Source organism: Myotis daubentonii, chromosome 10 (assembly GCF_963259705.1).
Source record: "Myotis daubentonii chromosome 10, mMyoDau2.1, whole genome shotgun sequence".
NCBI lineage: Eukaryota > Metazoa > Chordata > Mammalia > Chiroptera > Vespertilionidae > Myotis > Myotis daubentonii.
This window is the reverse complement of record NC_081849.1, coordinates 24340936-24362256: the sequence shown is the minus strand read 5'-3', so window position 1 is coordinate 24362256 and position 21321 is coordinate 24340936. Positions and strand designations below refer to the sequence as shown.

Here is a 21321-nt window from a genome sequence, read left to right as displayed (position 1 = left end):
TGCTTATTCTAGTCTGCTGTTGAAACTTTCCATGGTGTTTTTGATTGTAGCTATGTCACTTTTCATTTCTACCTGATTCTTGCATAGGTTGTTGATTTTCTCATCCATCTGGTGAATGAATTGTACAACCATTATTCTGAATTCTTTCTCTGTCATGTTGCATGCTTCAACTTCATTAATTTCCTTTCTTGGCGATTCCTCATTGTCTTTCCTCTGGGTGTTGTGTAGTCTCTTCATTCTGATTATCTCCCGATGGTTCAAACGTCGAGTTGCGTGGGCCTGGGCCATGTGCAGTGGGAGCCTCACACCACCCTAGTGTCACTGAAGAGCTCTGACACTAAGATGTGTTGTTATTGTGGGTTAGTGGGAATCAGGCTCGCTCAGAGTCAGTGTTGCCAGCGCTCAGTGTGGCTTCGTCCGGGCCCTTAGAATCAGGGACCCTGCCTCCACCATGCTGAAAGAGAGACCCCCCTGGAGCGTGTTGAAAATCAGCGCCCCCTAGCGTGCGCCAGGAGTCAGAGTTCCCCAAGAATCCAGTATCAGAGTCTCTGTTGCTTCGCGGGACCTTGCATTGAGAATCAGGGTCCCTGTGTGCCCTTGCACCAAGAATTGGAGTCACTGGCTCTTAGTCTGAATGCACAGGGAGTCAGGGATCTCAGGCGCAGGTGATTAGAAACACAGTCAAGTCACTGGTGCTTGGTGCTGCCTCCTGCCCAGAGAATCGGGGTCCCTGGGCCCGTGCTACGTGGGACAAATTCTCGGTGTTCGCGCAATTGCTCCCAGCCCAGGGCTCCTGGAGCAGGCAGTGTGCGCAGGACCAGTTCCAGGTGTTCATGTGTTTGCTCCCAGCCCAGGACTCCTGCTGGCACTACGCGGGACCAGTTCCAAGGTGCTCTCACACTTCCAGGCTAAAGTTCCTGTGGCAGCACTGAGGCCCAGGCAAGGGGTGGCTCTATCAGTTACTATGGTGCTGCCCACACGTGCCTGCAGGGAGGGGGATGGGCTCTGTTACTCACGGATCTGCGGTGGGGATTTCTGAACTTTTGGCGTCCGCAGGTCTGTAGCTGTGGTCACAGGTCTCTGTCCCCAGTGGCTGCAGGGTCCTGGTATGAGTCTGAGATCAGACTGGGTGGTGCTGAGGCCAGGATCCTAGTCTCAAGCAGCTCTGTTTCCCAAGATGGCGTGATCGCTGTGCCTGTGCTGGCCGCCCAGGAGTGTCTGCACTGAGAGCGGGGCTCCGCCGCCTAAGACTGCCCGGTTTAGCAGCCCCTTAGAAGACCTGCAGAATCTAACTGTCCCTAGCTCATACACACACACACCACACACATCCACATGCTCCTCTATCACTTCCTTGCACTCTCACACTCTCTCCCTCCCTACCTTCCTGCCAGTCGCCATTTTTTTCTCCCCAATTTATTTCTTGTTGTTGACCTATAATTTTTTTTTGTTTGTTGACTTATATTTTAATTTCATTATGGTTGGGGAACATACTTTGATGATTTCTGTCCTTCTGAATGTATTGAAATGTGTTTTATGGTTGGCATTTGATCTATCCTTGAGAACTGTCTATATGCACTTGAAAACTGTATATTTATGGTACAGTCATTGGGTTGAATGTTCTAGATTGAGTTGGCCGATTATGTTTTTCAGATCTTCTATATCCTTGATGATTTTCTGTCCAGTTGTTCTATATGTATAGATATCTCCAACTGTTATTGTTAAATGATCTATAATCTACTTTCATTTTGTCAAGTTTTGATTCATGTATTTTGATGCTCTGATGTTAAATTTGTGTATGTATTTATCATTGTTATACCATACTGATACATTGACCTCTTTCTCATTATGAAATGTCCTTTTATCTCCTGTAATATTTTTGTCTTAAATTCTATTTTGTCTGATGTTAATATGGCCACTCCTGATCTCTTATGGTTACTGTTTGTATGATATCTTTTCCTTTCACCCTATTTGTATCTTTGAATCTACTGTGAGTTACTTCTAGATGGTATGTAATTGGATTTTACTTTGATTGGGATGTTTAGTTGTATTTATCTTTGCCATTTTTTGTTGGTTCTATGTAAGTCTCCTGTCTTTTTTGTTTCTCTCTTCCTCTTTGCCTACTTTCTTTTGTGTTAAGTAAACATTTTCAGCATATCATTTTAATTTCTCTGTGAATATTTTTACTTTTTTGCCATTTTTTCTTAGTCATTACTCTAGGGATTAGAATATGCATTTTAATTTGCTACTTCAGATTAATACTAACTTAATTCTAGTAAAATAGAATCTTCGCTTTAATATGGTTGCATTTTCTCCCTGCTCTTGTTTGCTATTATTGTCATGTATATTACATATGTATGTGTAATAAATCCAACAATGTAGTATTATAATTATTGCTTCATACAATTTTATGTATTTTTAAAACAGTTAAGAGAAATGAAAATAATGTATCTATATTATCTTTTATGTCACTTTATGTATTTACCATTTCTAGTCTCTGTATTTCTCCTTGATTATTCATATCATTATTTAGAGTCAATAGTTCAGTCTAAATCAGACCTATTAGCAGTGCATTCTCATTCATTGTTTATCTGGGGATTTCCTTTTTCAGCCTTCATTTTTGCAGGATAGTTTTGCTGGATATAGAATTCTTGTATTTTTATTTCAGCACTTTGAATTTGACATTCTACTACCCTCTCATCCATCGTTTTAGGTGAAATGTCAGCCACTAATTGTATTGATGCTCCTCTATTCAAGGTGATCAGTAGCTTTTATCTTGCTGCTGTCAAAATTTTCTTTGTTGTATGTTTTTACCAGTTTTTGTCTCTCTGTGTGGGATCCTTTTGTATTTATGCTGCTTGGGATTTGTTGAGCTTCTTAAGTTCAAGGATTAATGGTTTTCATCAAGTTTAGGAAGTTTTTAGCCACTATTTCTTCAGATATTCCTTTGCCCCTTTGTCTCTCTCCTTTCCTTCTGAGACTCCTATTGTGCAAATGTTGCTACCCATGGTCATATTCCACAGGTCTCTAAACCTTTGTTCTTTTTCTTCATTCTTTTAAAAAAAAATTTTCCTCAGCTGGGTTATCTCAGGTTAACCATCTTCAAGTTTATGGTTCTTTCTACTGCCAGTGCAAATCAACCATTAAACTGCAGATTTGAATTTCTGACTCCAGTTATTATACTTTCCAAATCCAGAATTTCTATTTGGTTCCTTTTAAGAACTCATTTCTATCTCTATATTAATATTCTCTTTGGTGAGGCATGATTGTCATGCCTTTAATTCCCTTTTATTCTGTAGACATGGTTTCCTTTACTTCTTTCAACATACAGTGGGGCCTTGACTTACGAGTGTCCCGACTAACCAAGTTTTTCGAGATATGAGCCATCTCTCGGCCGATTTTTTGCTTTGAGTTGCGAGCTAAAATTCGGGTTACGAGCCAGCTTCAGATACCCCACTGCTAGTTGGCACAGCGAACGTCACAGTGAACGCCACAACATCAGCCCAGCATCACGTGTCTCACTCGGTGAAAATTGATTTGACATATGAGTAATTTGAGTTACAAGGTCTGTCACGGAACGAATTAAACTCGTAAGTCAAGGCCCCACTGTATTTATATTAGTTGACCTGAAATCTTTGCATGGTAAATCCAGCATGTAGGCTTCCTCAGGAATAATGTTCATTGACCATTTCACTCCCCCGCCCCCCTCACCCCGCCTCCAGTACATGGGCTATATTTTGCTATTTCTGTGTATCATAAATGTTTGTCAAATATTGGATATTTTAAATTATTTGATGTGAAAATTCGGGTGTTCAGATTTCCCCTTTCCCTATGCTCAGAGTTATTGTTGCTGTTTGTCGTTGTTGTTTGTTTACTGACTTTCCTGGGCTAATTCTGCAGCTTTTATTCTTGATCATGTGCAGTCATTGAAGTTTTTGCTTGGTTAGCTGAATCGTCAGATAATGATTTGACATACTTTCTTAAATGCTTTAAACCACCATGTCTTTCACCCTTTTCCAGTGGGCATTTTGTGTGTTGGGGCATGCCTTCCATGCTCTTGCAGTTTATAACTCTGCCTTAGGCTTCACTTCTTGCTTGCTCAGAACCTCAAAGTCAAGCATAGGTGAGAAATTAGGGCTCTGTCAATCTTTCCTGGGCATCTGCACAGCCGTCCACATGCGCATGGCCTTTTAGATCCCCAGGAATATGTCAGAAATTATCAAAGCCCACTATGGACATCCATGCCTCAGATTTTCCTTTAAGTTTTTTGTGTGCAGATTTTTGTTTGTCCCAACTGGAATCTGCCTCTGGCAAATACAATGTTAAGCAATTGCCACTGGTTTTGCAGGACAAACTCCCTGGGGATATAGGGCTGTTTTCACTAAATGAGCTATGAGTCAGATAAAATAAAGATTAGCTCCATGAATGGGACTTTTCTAGGGAACACTCCTCTGATCAAATAGTGACAGTTCTTGGGGGCAGGGCTTTTGAGGGAGCTCCAAACACATTTGCCTCCTCCAGCGGCTGCTGGGCTTCTGGCTTTTTTAGCTATGAGGATTGTTGCAAGCTTTTGCTAGTTTCTAGAGTGCTGAAAAAGTTGATTTTGAAAATTTATGCTAGCGTTCTTATTGTTTTTTATGGAGGAATGGATTTTCAGAAGTCCTTCATCCATAATTCTAAAAGTGCTTTTCAATCTGTCTGTTTTCAACTACTGTGCATATTGCCTCTGATTTTTTGATATCTAATGATGGTCTATTTATATTTACTGACAGCCATGAAAGTCCATTCTTTGATTTCATTGAGAGCTGCTTGCGAAATAAACATGAAATGGTTATTTATGAAGCTGCTTCAGCTATCATTCATCTTCCTAACTGTACTGCAAGGGAGCTGGCACCTGCTGTTTCAGGTTGGTTATATATTTGATAGCTGGTTTTTGTTTCTATTCTTATGTTTGTTTTAAGCACCAAAGGTCTTCAGGATAGGTATTAGGAATGATTTTTGAATCTTAGCTCTGTATATATAGATGCCTTTGCATTCTGATATGTAGATGATTATTTTAGTTGCTTTATTTCTTTTTGTGAAGTTTCCCCATATAAAACATTTAAAAATAACTTTAATGCCTTCAGTTCTTTGTAATGTTTAAAAAACCCATTTGCTCTTACAACTATAAATATTACTACCACTCATATACTGATGGGTATATTAATCCTTTTAGAAAAAAGAATAAACTTTGTATTCTCTATTTAAAGTTGTTATACCTCAACAAAACGTGCTTTTTCTATTTTTGATGACACATTTTTCATGTGAAATTTTGATGCTGTAATCAAATTTCCTTATGCATATTTTGAATATGATTGCTCATGAACTGTATTTTCAAATATATGCTCTATGACGAAATGAGCTATAGTCAGTGATCTTTTTTCTTTTTTAGTTCTTCAGTTGTTCTGTAGCTCTCCGAAGCCAGCTTTGAGATACGCAGCTGTGAGGACCTTGAACAAGGTAGGTCATTTATATCAATGTTTGATTGAGAAACATTAATTGTGAAGTGTTTGGCTTTCTCTCCAAGGTTAGTAAATATGATTTATTAGCTTTAGTTCTGTAGTATCTCACTTGTATTTGTGGTCTTAGATATGGCCATTTTCACTATCATTCAACTAAAGATTATAATTCATTTCTGACTTTTAAGCACTTTATAGTGCCATATTGTCCAATATGATGACCTTTAGCCATAAGTGGCTGTTTCCATTTAAATTAAAATTAAATTAAAAATTCAGTTCCTTAGTTACTAGTCACACCTCAAGTGCTTAGGAGCCATATGTGGTTAGTGACTATCCCATTGGATGGTGTGGATATAGAACATTTCTATCATTGCAGAAAGTTCTCTTGGATATGCTGGTCTATAGTAGCCACATCCAATAGAAACAAAATGGAGTCACATACGAAAATTTAAATTTTATAATAAACACATGAAAAAATTTTTTAAAGATGAGATTAATTTTGATAACACATTTTATTTAACCTAATATATATAAAATGGCATATTAACATGTAATCAGTATAGCATTTGAAAAGATATATTTTGCCTTTTAGTTTTTTCATTCTAAATCTTACACACCTAGCGTTTTTTCTTAAATATTTACAGTATATCTCAATTTGAACTAGCCACATTTCAAATGCTTAGTAGTCACATGTGGCTATTGACTACCATGTAGCATGGTTCTAGAGGCTGCATTACAGAATACGTTAAATAACCATAAAAATTTTAAAGGAAAGTTTAATATAGTAGACGACTTGTCATAAGGTGGTGAGTGATTGGTTATGGGTTAATTATGTGAATAATTGGAGGACAGAGAAGTTTAGAGCAGCCAAGGAATAGCAATGTGAATTGTATTCAAAGAGTTGGTATTGGTCCACATTCCTTCATCTGTGACCTTGGAGCCAGATCTGTCTCGGAATTCTGTATTTTGTGAAATTTAGAAAGGCTCTATGATGCTATATCTTATATACTAACCCCATTGAGCCTGGAGCTGTAACCACCATTAGACACATTAAAATTTTTGTATGATAATATGATTATCCTTGGTAAGTGGAATAAATTAAGACTTAATTAGTTTTACAGTAGTTTGGGTCATATTTTGCGGTTAAGTGAATTTTGAGGCAATACTTTGCTGTTTTCAAATTTTTTTTATTGCTATAGGCAGAGAGGTAAATGGCACCTACAAAAAGAAACAGAAGAATGGCAGACATGTTTTAGTGACCATGAGCAATCCAGTTTGGATGGAATCTGTTTGCTTAAATACAGAATTGTTTTCTAAGTGATAAGATATTAACAGTCTTTGAGCATTATTTACCACGTGAGGTCCTATTTTCAGAGAACCTAACATCCAGTTGAATGGGTATCAATGTGCACAGGTACTATAAGGAAAAACAGGCCAACTGTAATAAAAGACAGACTGTAATATTGGGAAGAAAAAGTGCTATCCTGTTCTTTGACTATGATTGTTAATCATTCATCAAATGATATATCACACCTTTTTAATTGGAAACATTCTTTTTGAAACAATTTTAACCTATATTGTCCCATTCAGTTTTTAAAAAGCCACTTACCTTAAATTTTAATTTCTATTTTTCTCTTCTTTTTTTTAAAAAAATTCTGGTTTTTATCAATAGCAATTTGCTTAATATTTTTCTTGCCCTTCCACAAGGTGGCAATGAAGCACCCCTCTGCTGTGACTGCCTGCAATCTGGACTTAGAAAACTTGATCACAGACTCAAATAGAAGCATTGCTACCCTGGCCATTACTACACTTCTCAAAACAGGAAGTGAGAGCAGTGTGGACAGACTAATGAAGCAGATATCTTCTTTTGTATCTGAAATTTCAGATGAGTTCAAGGTAAGAATATGATCATCTTTTCTTCCAATCTCTATGGCTTGCCTATTTCTTAACAATATCTTTTGATGAGCAAAAGTTTTAAATATTTATGAAGTCTAATTTATTAATATTTTTTTGTTTCATAGTTATTGCTTTCTGTGTCCTGAGAAACCTTTGGCTACTTCTACATCTTAACGATATTTTCTTATGTTTTATTCTTAATATTTTGTGGTTTTAGCTTTTATATTTTGATCTGTGATCTAACTTGAATTGATATTTGTGTATTATGTTTGATAAGTTCAGTATTTTCCCATACCAATATCCAGTCATTCCAGCATCATTTGTTGAAAAGACACATTGGCATGCTTGGTCATCTTTGTCTGAAAAGCAGATAACCATAGACTTGTAGGTATATTTCTGGGCTCCTTATCATATTCCATTGATCTATTTATCAGTACTATGCCAATACCCACTGTATTTTATTATAGTTTTATGGGTACCTCTTCAATGTCAAGTAGTGAAGTAATGTGGTCTTTAAACTTTGTCCTTCTTTTTAATAATCTGGTTTCTTTGCATTTCCATATAAAATTTAGAACCATTTTATAATTTCTATAAAACAAAGCCTGTTAGGATTATGATTGGGGTTGTGTTGAATCTATAAATTAATTTGGGAAGAACTGACATTTTAACAGTATTAATTCTTCTAGTTCATGAATATAGTATACCTTCCTCTTTATTTAGGTCTTTATTCTGAGCAGTGTTTTGTAGCATTAATTCTAGAGGTCTTGCACGTCTTTTGTTGAATTTATATCTGAATATTTTATGCTTATGACTCTATCTTATTAAAATTTCTATTTCATTGTTTGCTACCAGTATGTTAAAAAACCTCTCTCTCTCTCTCTCTCCCTCCCTCCCGCCCCCTACTTTCCCATAACTTGATATCCTTGTAAAGCACCCTTATCAGTTCTAGTAGTTGCTCTATACATTCCTCAGGATTGTCTATATAAATAATCATGTCATCTATTAATAGAGACAGTTTTACTTTTTCACTTCCAATCCAAAAGCTTTTCTTTTCTTTTTCTTGCCTTATTGAAATGGCTAGGAGTTCCAGTATAGTGTTGAATAGAACTTGTGAAAATATGTTAGAGATAATCAGAAGAATAATAAATTTCAGCTAGAAGAACTAAAATAGAAAGACTTTATTCTTTTGTCTTATTTCTCAAAGAATATAATTGACCCTGTTTACTCTGTTATAGGATAAATCTAGTCTTTTAAACGACAAGCCTCACCTGTATGTTTAAGCAGACATTTTGAATCTTTGGGAAACCTATGAAGGTCATTTTGTACTATAGCTTATTGAATGAATCTCCTGTGCTTGAGCATTTAGAGTTTGCAGTATTTTGCAATTACAAAGAACGCTGCAGTGGATAACCTTGTGCATTTGTTTCCTTGAAATGTTAGCGTTGTATCTTTAGGGTAAATCCCTAGAAGCCCATATGCTAGGTTGAAGGGTAAATAAATAGGTAGTTTTGTAGAGAAAGCTAAGCTCTACCAGCACTGTATGAGTGTCAGTTTCCCCTTAGTCTCACCAGTGGAATGTGTTACGTTTTGACGTTTGGCCAACCTGATGGATATAGTTTTAATTTGGATTTATTTTGTTATGAGGGAAGTTCAACATCTTTTCTTATATTTTAGGATCATTTAATATTTCTTTTTAAGTGTTGTCTGCTCATATATTTTCCCCATTTTTATAGGTGTCTTGGCCTTTTGTTTCCTTACTTATTTAAAGGTTTTTTTGTACATGTGTATTAGGGATATTGGTTCTTTATCTATGAAATATGTTATTTTTTCCCAGTTTGCTATTTGTCTTTTGACTTTTTTATGACATCTTTTGTCATGCAAAGGTTTATTTTGCTGTAGTCAAATTTGTCAATCTTATCTTTTATTGCTTTGACTTTTGAATAATAGCCTTTCCCTTCAGATTATAGAGTCTTAATGTTTCTTCTGGTATGTTTACAGTTTCACTAGACGCCCCATGCATGAATTCGTGCACCAGTGGGGTCCCTTGGCCTGGCCTGCGAGATCAAGCTGAAACCAACTCTCCGACATCCCCCAAGGGGTTCCGGATGGCAAGGGGGTGCAGGCCAGGCCGAGGAACACCACCAGTGCACAATCGGGGCCAGGGAGGGACGTGGGAGGGCTCCAGGATATGTCCGGCCCGACTCACTCAGTCCCAATTGGCCAGACCCCAGCAGCAAGCTAACCTACCGGTCGGAGCATCTGCCCCCTGGTGGTCAGTGCACATCATAGCGAGCAGTTGAGTGGCCTTAGCATATCATTAGCATATTACACTTTGGTTGAATGGCTGACTGGACGACCAGACACTTAGCATATTAGGCTTTTATTATATAGGACCAGAGGCCCGGTGCATGCAATTCATGCATGGCAGAGGTGGGGGTCCCTCACACCAGCCTGCACCCTCTCCAATCTGGGACCCCTTGGGCGATGTCTGACTGCTGGTTTAGGCCTGGCCTGCGGGATTGGGCCTAAACTGGCAGTCGGACATCCCTCTCACAATCTGGGACCACTGGCTCCTAACCGCTTGCCTGACTGCCTGCCTGATCACCCCTAACCCCTCTGCCTGACTCCCTGATTGCCCCTAACCCCTCTGCCTGCCTGCCTGATCGCCCCTGACTACCTCTGCTTGCCGGCCTGATCGCCCCTACCTTGCCCCCCTGCTGGCCTGATCACCCCTAATTTGCCACCCCCGCCGGCCTGATCACCCCTAACCACCTCTGCCTCAGCCCCTGGCCTGAGCTGCAGTCTGGCCTCCCTCTGTGGGAGGCAACCTGGCGGATCAGGGGAAGGCACCACCCTCATTACCCCACTGCTGTTGTCACTGCTGGCCTGAGCCTGGGCCCTTTGCAGCCGCTGCAGCTTTGTCCAGAAGGATGTCCACCCTAATTAGCATGTTATCCTTTTATTAGTATAGGTAGATGTTTTACATTTAGATATCTGATCTATTGGATTTTATTATATATGAAATGAGAAATGGATCTAATCTCATTTTTTTTAATAACCTGTTGCTCCCAACCCCCATTTTTATTCAATAAACTGTTTTTGCTTGTTATTTATAACTAGTAGCCCAGTGCACGAAATTCGTGCACATTAAAAGGGAATTAATTGCCCTAACCTGTTTGGCTCAGTATATAGAGCATTGGCCTGTGGACTCAAGGGTCCCAGGTTCGATTCCAGTCAAGGGCATGTACCTTGGTTGCAGGCATATCCCCAGTGGGGAGTGTGCAGGAGGCAGCTGATCGATGTTTCTCTCTCATCGATGTTTCCAACTCTCTATCCCACTCCCTTCCTCTCTATAAAAAATCAATAAAATATATTTTTAAAAAGGGAATTAATTAGCAGAGATATTTTAATATTGCTATTTGCCCTTTCTCTATAATAGAAGTGTGAGAGATGAAAGGAAATTAGTAAAATGTATATGAAAATAACATATAAATTTATTAATAAATAAACAGTAATAAAAGGATATAACAACAGAGGTATGATATAAAAACGACAAAAACATGATATGAAAACAACAAAAACATGATATAAAAACAACAGTGATGCAAACAATGACTGATAAAGTGATTAAACTTATTCTAATATCTCACTGTACACCACTTTAAGAGCGAGAAAACACTTTCAGAGTGCTTGACTAATTTCCCTTGTGATGAAGTACTTAGAACTTTAACTGTAACATCACATGCTCTTCAAACTGGAGAGAAAGCAACATATAACTGACCATGTGCAAAAACGGGTTCAGGTAGGAACATGCCTACTCTGTCTAGAGTTTGTCCTTGTGATTTATTAATAGTCATCACAAATGCTGGCATCACGGGAAATCGTCGTTGAATCAATTTAAATGGGAGGCCAGTGTCAGATGGGGACAAATTAATTCTTGGAATCAGAACAACCTCTCCCTCTGCAGATCCTGTTAATACTTCAGCATCGATAATGTTAGGTTGTAATCTTTTGATAATAAATCTGGTACCATTACAAAGACCCCACTTACTACTGAGATTTCTCAATAGCATGATGATTGCACCCACTTTCAATTTTAATTTATGACACGGCATTCCCAAAGGAGTAATACTATTAAGAAATTCGATGGGAAGATTTTCCTTTTCAGCATCATCTGTGGAATCAATGGAATCATCACTCAAATATGTGTGAAAATCTCCATCGAGTATATCCAAATTTTCTTCATTTAATTTTTGAACAAGCTCATTTTTTGGACAAAGAATTGCATGTTTAGATATATGTTTAATATTATCTATAGCAGTGGTTCTCAACCTTGGCTGCACACTGGGATCACCTGGGAATCTTTTAAAAATCCTGATTCCTGGGCCTCATCCTCCAGAAATTGTTTCTTTGTTATAGGGTGGGGCCACAACATTAGTAACAGTGAAACAGAATTAAAACTTTATTGTGGGGAGCTGCTACAATGTTTTGGGCAGGTTCAAGCCTTGGACTTATGAGAGGGCACAGTCCTCTCATTGCCACGTGCAAGTCCCAGCTTGGAGGGCAGGGCCCTCCCAGCACAATTATAGCCAACAGCTATAGTTGTAAGCTTGAACCTATGGTCCAAACATGTGGCCCCACGTGCCTGAGTGATGTAGGCTTACAGAGTTCAGGTGCATGTAGTTGAGTAGGATTGAAACCCAGGAGAATGTTGTAAACATCTTGGTCATGCCCTTACTTTTTGCCTCATGGCATCTGCTATAAAATAAAGATACGGCTGTGGTAGTGGTCGCTGTCTCTCAGAGAAGCAGCGTCCCACCGAGACCCAGCTTTCATTCTCTTGTCTGTCTTTTATAAGCCTTTCAGCCGCCCCCACTCAGGGTCACCCTTGGCTGTGCTGGCACAGCACACTTTATAAAGATATGCCTCCACGCTCCGAGGGTGGGTTCCTGCCTCAAACCCTGCCCTCACCGGAAACAGCTCGGGGGAGGGCGAAGCTGTTGCCAAGACAACCCCTGCAGGACTGACTTCCTTCCGCTTGGCCGCTGCGGTTGTGGTCGTGATGAACTCCACCCATGGTTTTTTTAATAAGTAAATACCACCTTTAACATATACTAAAGTACTATATGTACTTGGGTCTATTTTGGGGCTTTCTATTCTATTATGTTGTTTTCTTTATTCATAAATCATGATCACACACTATTTTAAATATAGAAGCTTTGCAGAATGTATTAATATTTATTAGCTGCCTCTCATAACTCTTTATTTTCATTGTTTCCCTAGCTAGTCTTATGTGTATATTTTTCCTTATGAACTAGTGTTAACTTGTCTAGTTTCATAAAAAATCTCCTTGGTGTTTTTATAAGTTAACTTAATGTTAAGACATTTTAACCAAGAACAGTGATGTTTTATAATTTGTTCCAGTTACTTTTGTGCCTTTCAAAATATTTAATAGTATTTTTATTAGTTTTGAATGTCTTAAATGCTTTTCCTAACTATATTATCTTTTGTTGTTATATGTTTTAACCCATTAGATCTTTTTTAAAAAATATTTTTATTGACTTCTTACAGAGAGGAAGGGAGAGGTATAGAGACTGAGAAACATCGATGAGAGAGAACATTAATCAGCTGCCTCCTGCACACTCCCCACTGGGGCTGTGCCTGCAACCAAGGTATATGCCCTTGACCGGAATCGAACCTGAGACCCTTGAGTCTGCAGGCCAACACTCTATCCACTGAGCCAAACTAGTCAAGGCACCCATTATATCTTTTAACTAGTTATTTTTCATGCAATGATTAGTATTATTTTTGTATTTTAATTTTATATCCTACTTCTTGTTGAATTATTTTATTTAGTTTTATTATTGCTTTTGTAGGATTTCCAGGTATATTGTCATATCATCTGTAAATAAAGATAGTTATGTCTTTTATTTTTCAATTCTTATTCCTCTAATTGTTTTCTCTTGTCTAGTTGCATTAGCTAATAACTCCATAGTAATGTTGAATAATAGTCGATAGTGGCATCCTTATATTATTTCTGACCTTAATGGGAATGCCTCTTGGTGTTCTCTATTTAGTAATATAGTGACATTAGGATTGAGGTGTGAGTGTGTAAAATGGAACTATCTACCCATTTCTATTTTTTTTTCAAGAATTTTTATTAGTAATAGGTGTTGGATATTTATCAAAGTCTTTTCAGCATCTATGGATATAATCATATGATTTTTCTTTACTGACTCATTAATATATGCATTATATTAACTAATCTTCTTAAGTTGAACCATTATTGCATTCTTGGTATAAATCCCATTTCATGATGAAATACTATTTTATTACTGTAGTGTTGGAGTTGTTAGCTAATCTATCACTTAGAATTTTTGCATCAATATTTATAAATGAATTCCATCTAAAATTTTTTGTTTTGCATGTATTACATCTTTATTACATTTTGGTATGATTGCTTCATAAAGAAAACTGGATGTTTGCTATGGCCGGGTGGCTCAGTTGATTGGAGCATCATCCGGTACACCAAAAGGTTGTGGGTTCAACTCCTGGTTAAGGCACATACCTAGGTTGTGGGTTTGATCCCTGGCAGGGTGCATACAAGAGGCGATGGATTTGTTTTTCTTCATTTTCTATGTTCTGAAATGATGTGTATAGATTGGGACTATCTGGTTGTTGAGAAACAGTTCCCAATTCTCCAGGAGTTTCTTGTATTTCTGTACATCTTGCAAGTTAGGCACTAACTGCCCTTTGTTTCCTACTGTCCTAGCTTAGTTCCCTTTGTGTAGTGCAAGGTATCTTCCAACCTTAGAAAATATAGTGTCTTCCTGTACAGGGCATATTTCAATACAGCTCTAGAAGACAAAGCTACTGTTCCCTGTAGACCAGCGGTTCTCAACCTGTGGGTCACGATCCCTTTGGTGGTCGAATGACCCTTTCACAGGGGTCGCCTAAGACCATCCTGCACATCAGATATTTACATTACGATTCATAACAGTAGCAACATTACAGTTATGAAGTAGCAACGAAAATAATTTTATGGTTGGGTCACAACATGAGGAACTGTATTTAAAGGGCCAGAGGGTTGAGAACCACTGCTGTAGAGCAAAAAGCAAACATGCTCACTGTCCAGTATAAGAAAAATAATGTTTCCCTTCAGAACAAAAGACCGGCATGCTTATTGCCCATTGTAAAATACTCAAGTGCCATACCTGAGTGTTCTTCTCCTGTAATGCAATGGTCTGCAGGTCTCAGTGTTATCTGCCCCTTTTTGCATTGCCCTGTGGGGATTGGGGCTCAGGAAACTGGTTCCAAATACTGGTATGGTAGCTACTGCTGTTGCAATGAGTAATTTACTGTCTTTCATCTCTGATCCTGGAGTCTCATGTTTTCTACTAGCATTAATGAAATTGTGGCAAGCTCACTTGTTAGTTTGCAAGTAATGTAATATCTCACACCCTTCTCACTTGACACTGGTCTTTAAAGTTGCGGTAAAATTATTCTAGAAACCATTTTGTAAAGTAGTTCTATGGTAACTTTCTATTTCTTCTATGGAAATCAGTCTGTTCAAGCTTTTAATCTTTACTGTTCACTTTAAATTTTTATGTGCTTATTTATTTGGAGCAAAGGAATGGGGTCTTTTGAATGAACTTTTTATTTTCCCTTGAGGTCTCTTGGCTTATCTTTCATGAAGAACCATTGCAATTTTGAATAACTACAGCGCCTTCTTAGCTTACAGTAAATAAAATATGCTTAGTAGCTAAAGTTATAAAGATGAATGTCCTTTCTGTGCTGGTCTTTTTATGGGTGGTGGTAGTACAGTCATTATAAAGGTGAATGGCCTTTCTGTTTGTTTTTCTGCAGGTGGTGGTTGTACAGGCAATTAGTGCTCTCTGTCAGAAATACCCGCGGAAACATGGCGTCATGATGACTTTCCTCTCCAACATGCTCCGAGACGATGTAGGTGGACTAGTTTGTAAATCATAGGAAGTTGCTCTCTTAAATTCTTATGATTCCCATTAAATGTCATAGTATTTAAAGCAGCATGTGTCTCTCAAATAGTGTGCTTACTTCTGGTTGCTGACTTATCATTACTAAACATGCTATTGCTCTAGCTTTCCCTGCAGAAAAAAACACTTCTGTTTCTTTCATAAAGGAAGGGAAGGGAAAATTTAATATTATAAGCGTAAGCCTTGGAGTATAAGCATTTCTCCAAAAAGCATCCTCAGAACGAATGGGAGTTTTCTCTTTTGCCAGGGAGGCTTTGAATATAAACGGGCCATTGTGGACTGCATCATCAGCATTGTGGAAGAGAACCCTGAGGCTAAAGAAGCAGGTCTAGCCCACCTCTGTGAGTTCATTGAGGACTGTGAGCACACTGTTCTGGCTACAAAGATTCTACACTTGCTGGGCAAAGAGGGCCCCAGAACGCCTGCTCCCTCCAAGTATATCCGCTTTATTTTCAATAGAGTCGTACTGGAAAATGAGGCTGTTAGAGCTGGTAAGTCATTGGAACACTGATAATGGTGTAACTGCTGATCTGATCTTTTTAAATGTGTAATTCAAGGGGGTGGTGATGAAATTGGAAAATTTCTACTTGATGGTGGGATCCTTCCTATACTTCCCGTGTCTGATAAACTTGAAATAGCCACTCATGAACTTATTTCCCATTTTCTCTTCAACTCACTATAATCTAGCTCTCTTCCTTAAAAATCCTCTGAAGCTATTTAAAAAATATATCACTTATAAGCGGGTTGGAAAATCAAGTTAAATACTATAATGTTTTTATCTTTGTTCACCTCTCAGTCAGTTTAATGTACTATTGACTAAACTCTCCCTTGGCTTCCACAATAGCCTGCATCTTTCCATCATTCCTCAGTCTTATTTATAGAGCTTCTCTTCCATTCCCTAAAATAATAGTTTTCTAAGGGGTTTGTCTTCTTACCATAAACACTTATTCTGGTGATCATTTTCAGAGCTCTATTCATAGGCGGTGACATTGCAGTCATGTCTCTTTCCTGAACTTTTATGTCCAACTATCTAAGGCACTTCTAATTCAACTTAAAACTAAACTCACCCAAACCTTTATCATCCATTCCTTTGCAAAGGCAGAAACTTATTCTCCTGTTTTATAATCTCCACCTGTTCTTTGGCAAAATTCTATCAATTCTGACTCTTTAATATTTCTTTGTTCTCTTTTTCCTTTATTTTCATGGGTGCTCCTTTAGGCTCTCCTTCATTTCCAGTGCCAACTAGTGTGACTGCTCCCACTCTCATACAGATCCAGTCTGTACTCCACACTCTGCTACAAAAATGGACTTTGCATTTAAAATCTGCTTATAAGTTTAGTGTAGCGTACTCTGCTGCAAATACACAAATTCATGCTGTGTTTAACATCCTATGTAATAAAAGGGTAATATGCAAATTGTCACCTTGACTAGGAGTTCGACCGGAGTTCGACCAGGAGGCAGGGCCAGCCTGCTAACTGCCATGGCCCCTCCCCCTGGCCTGTCCTGCCCCCTTTCACTCCCCACCCGCATCCCCTCCCCCAAGCCGTTCACAAATTCGTGCACCAGGCCTCTAGTCTATATTAATAATCTATACTAATAAAAGGGTAATATGTTAATTAGACCAGACATCTTCCGGACATCCTTCCAGACAAAGCCATGGTGGCGGGGCTGAGGCAGAGGCAGTTAGGGGCGATCAGGCCAGCAGGGGAGAGCAGTTAGGGGCGATCAGGCCAGTAGGGGAGAGCAGTTAGGGGGATCAGGTCAGCAGGGGAGAGCAGTTAGGGTGATCAGGCAGGCAGGGGAGCAGTTAGGGGCATCGGGCAAGCAGGCAGAGTGGTTAGGGGTGATCAGGCAGGCAGGTAGGTGAGCAGTTAGGAGCCAGAGGTCCCGGATTGTGAGAGGGCTGTCCGACTGTGTCCCCTCCCCCAAGCCATGCCTAAATTTATGCACCAGGTCTCTATACTAATAATCTATACTAATAAAAGGGTAATATGCTAATTAGACCAGACATCTTCCAGACATCCTTCCGGACAAAGCCATGGTGGCTGGGATAAGGCAGAGGTAGTTAGGAGCGATCAGGGCAGCAAGAGAGAGCAGTTAGGTTAGGGGCAATCAGGCCAGGAGGGGAGAGCAATTAGGGTAGTGATTCTCAACCTGTGGGTCATGATCCGTTAGGCGGTCGAACGACCCTTTTACAGGGGTCACCTAAGACCATCCTGCATATCAGATATTTACATGACGATTCATAACAGTAGCAACATTACAGTTATGAAGTAGCACCGAAAATAATTTTATGGTTGGGTCACAACATGAGGAGCTGTATTTAAAGGGCCAGAAGGTTGAGAACCACTGAGTTAGGGGTATCCCTGTGGGATCGGGCCTAAACCGTCAGTTGGACATCCCCTGAGGGGTCCTGGATTAGAGAGGGTGCAGGCCGGGCTGAGGAACCCTCCCCCCCCCTCCCCATGCATGAATTTTGTGCACTGGGGCTCTAGTCCTTTAATAATAACAGAGGCTAAACCACAACCTATTTTTGTTTTATTTCTAGTCTCACTTGTCTCCTCCTGCTCTCAAACATGGGATCCTATTCTTCAGCCTTCCGCACCTGTGTCTAGTTCCAACATGACATTATGCTTTCTTCTCTGGACTGAGGGTCTTTGCACTTGTCATTCTCTCTGCCTTTAATACTATTTTCCTTCCATTTCCCTTTGGTTAATGTTACTTCTTCAATATTTAGCTCTACTTTTCTTCACCAATTCTGACTTGTTTCTTTCTCTGTATTCACTTATCTTCCTGGATATGGTTCTATCATGGACTTATTGTGCTGTGTTGTAATCATCTTTTTACTTACCTGTCATTCCCACTAGACTACAACTCCTTTATGTCAGGGGCTATTTCTTCTGTCTTTCTTTCCCCAGCACCTATCACAGTTCCTTGCAAAAGTTATGTGAGCAATAAATCTTTATTGGATTAAGTGAATTTTAATAATAGAGTATCTATTTATGCTTGGAGCTGGTTGTTTGAGATTATAGCTTAATTATATCAGTATGATATATAAGAGGTTGTAGTGGGAATGGAGGAGTGCTCATAAAAAGAAATTGATATGATTTTTCCTACAATGCATGGAGGATTTTCCTATTCATAGCTCTCTTGGGCCTACAGATTTCTGTTTATGCTTAAATGGATCAAAGAAATAAGATCAAGACACAATAAAACAATAAGAGTTTATTCCCTCTGAACATGGGTAAACTTTTCTAATTTTTTTGAATGATTATTACTTAATGCAAGAAACCAATATTTACGTTGCTTCATTTTATGCTTCATTATAGCTGCTGTGAGTGCTTTGGCTAAATTTGGGGCTCAGAATGAGAATCTCCTCCCAAGCATCCTTGTACTTTTACAAAGGTGAGGAAAAGAATGTCATTTTTTTGGAGCCTTTTTTTTTTTTTAAATAAGAACTGCCATATGGCTGAATAGAGTTCCTCATTGTACCATATCAAATGCATTACAGGACCTAAGAATAGAGCTGATGGAGTAAGTGAGGGGCAAATGGCATTTTTGTTCTCTTCTAGTAATTTTGTGTATGCTAAGTACTTATAAAATTTGATTTTGAATTTCTCTTTGTGTGAGTTTGAGAAAGTGACTTAAAGGTGTATGCCTCAATTTGTATATTAGGGGCTAACTTCAAAGTGATTCACTAAGTAGAGATGCAAATTTCAGCTTCTCATGGTCTCTCTGACTCCCTATTTGATGAGGAAAAGACTTGATGTGAGCAAAAACTGTGATTATATCTTATTAAAAGATAAAAATTACAAACCAAAGGCTGGTTGGTTTAAATGAACAATGCTTGGATTTTGAGTGCTTTTTAATATCCTTAGAAAGCCTAACATTCCCATTTTTTAATAAACCAGTTTTTGGGGGGTTTTTTTTGTTGTTGTTTTTTTAATATGTTTTATTGATTTTCTACAGAGAGGAAGGGAGAGGGATAGAGAGTTAGAAACATCGGTGAGAGAGAAACATTGATCAGCCACCTCCTGCAAACCCCCCACTGGGGATGTGCCTGCAACCAAGGTACATGCCCTTGACCGGAATCGAACCTGGGACCCTTGAGTCCGCAGGCCGACGCTCTATCCACTGAGCCAAACCGGTTCTGGCCCCATTTTTTAATTATAAAGAAGCCTAAGTCTTTATCAGGATCATATGGTTGCAGACCCAAGAAAAACTCCAAACTGCTATCTTATGTTATTGAGTTCTTCCTAATGATTATTTAAATTCTTTATTATTATTATTTTTAAAAATATATTTTATTGACTTTTTAGAGAGGAAGGGAGAGGCATAGAGAGTAAGAAACATCGATGAGAGAGAAACATCGATCAGCTGCCTCCTGCACACCCCCTACTGGGGATGTGCCCGCAACCCAGGTACATGCCCTTGACCGGAATTGAACCTGGGACCTTTCAGTCCACAGGCTGACTCTCTATCCACTGAGCAAAACCGGTCAGGGCAATTCTTTATTATTGAAAGTATTTCATATGTCTCTCCCCGCTCCCCCTATTGTCTTCTCCCAGCCTGCCCCTGCCCCCGAGTCCCAGCCTTCACCCCCTCCCCCCCATTGTCTTTATCCATTGGTTATGCTTATATGCATACAACTTCTTTGGTTGATCTCTTCCCCCCAAGTTCTCCCCTCCCCCGCCACCCTCCCCTACTTTCCCTCTGAGGTTTGAGGGTCTGTTCGATGCTTCTATGTCTGTATCTATTTTTGTTTGTCAGTTTATGTTGTTCATTATATTCCACAAATGAGTGAGATCATGTGATACTTATCCTTCTCTTCCTAATTATTTTAATGCCTATTTATATAGTGCTTATTTACCAATTGGGAGCAATACTCAAGATTTATGGTGATTTTAGGATACACTGTTGGCTGTTGTTGAGTTCTTTTATAATAAAGGTAGTGTCAGCCCTAACCGGTTTCGCTCAGTATATGGAGCATCGGCCTGCGGACTGAAGGGTCCCAGGTTCGATTCTGGTCAAGGGCATGTACCTTGGTTGCAGGCACATCCCCAGTAGGAGGTGTGCAGGAGGCAGATGATTGATGTTTCTCTCTCATCGATGTTTCTAACTATCTCTCTCCCTTCCTCTCTGTAGAAATCAATAAAATATATATTTTTAAAAAAGGTGGTATCACATGGCCTGGTTGTGTTCTTTAGACGTGGTGGTAAAGCTCTTGGGAATCTTTAGGGTTCTGTGTGACATGCCTATTTGTATCCCCTGGACAGGTGTATGATGGATACTGATGATGAGGTCCGAGACAGAGCTACTTTCTATCTGAATGTGCTGCAGCAGAAGCAGATGGCATTGAATGCTACGTATATCTTCAATGGTCAGTGAGAGCCACGGATATAGACAAATATACTTTTGGTATCTTGGAAGCATGTCTTAAGATGATTTGCATATGAGCTGACTTTACTAGGAAAAATGCTTCTTTTATGTTTTTGACTGCACTTCCATTTCTAGGGAAATCTAAAGTATGTAAAAGCCCAAAGAATATTGCTTGCTCCTGATGCTTTTTGAGCTCATTCTTGAATGGGTTTACCTTTTCTCCCTTTTCTTATGCTACTAGAGGCTTGGTGCATGAAATTTGTGCACTTGGGGGGGGGGGGGTTGTCCCTCAGCCCAGCCTGCATCCTCTTGCAGCCTGGGAGCCCTCAGGTGATGTCCAACTACTGGCTAAGGCCCACTCCCTGGGGTTGGGCCTAAGCTGGCAGTCGGACATCCCTCTCGCAGTTCAAGAGCCCTTGCTCCTTACTGCCTGCTCGCTGCTCCTTAGTGCTGCCATGGAGGCGGAAGAGGCTCCTGCCACTGTGCTCACCAGCCATGAACCTGGCTTCTGGTTTAGCTGCACTCTCCCTGTGTGAGTG

The 21321-nt window shown here is 39.4% G+C and overlaps 1 protein-coding gene across 2 annotated transcripts in view; it reads left to right on the top strand.

Annotated features, from left to right (window-relative positions):
* The window catches only part of COPG2 (COPI coat complex subunit gamma 2), a 380960-nt gene that overhangs the window by 64713 nt on the left and 294926 nt on the right, over positions 1-21321 (top strand). For both annotated transcript variants that reach the window (XM_059711801.1, XM_059711802.1), the window contains exons 10-16: positions 4770-4903; positions 5429-5496; positions 7203-7391; positions 15258-15353; positions 15651-15894; positions 18733-18808; positions 20680-20783. In XM_059711801.1, coding sequence (XP_059567784.1) covers positions 4770-4903; positions 5429-5496; positions 7203-7391; positions 15258-15353; positions 15651-15894; positions 18733-18808; positions 20680-20783 — 911 coding nt within the window. The remainder of the gene's footprint in view (positions 1-4769; positions 4904-5428; positions 5497-7202; positions 7392-15257; positions 15354-15650; positions 15895-18732; positions 18809-20679; positions 20784-21321) is intronic.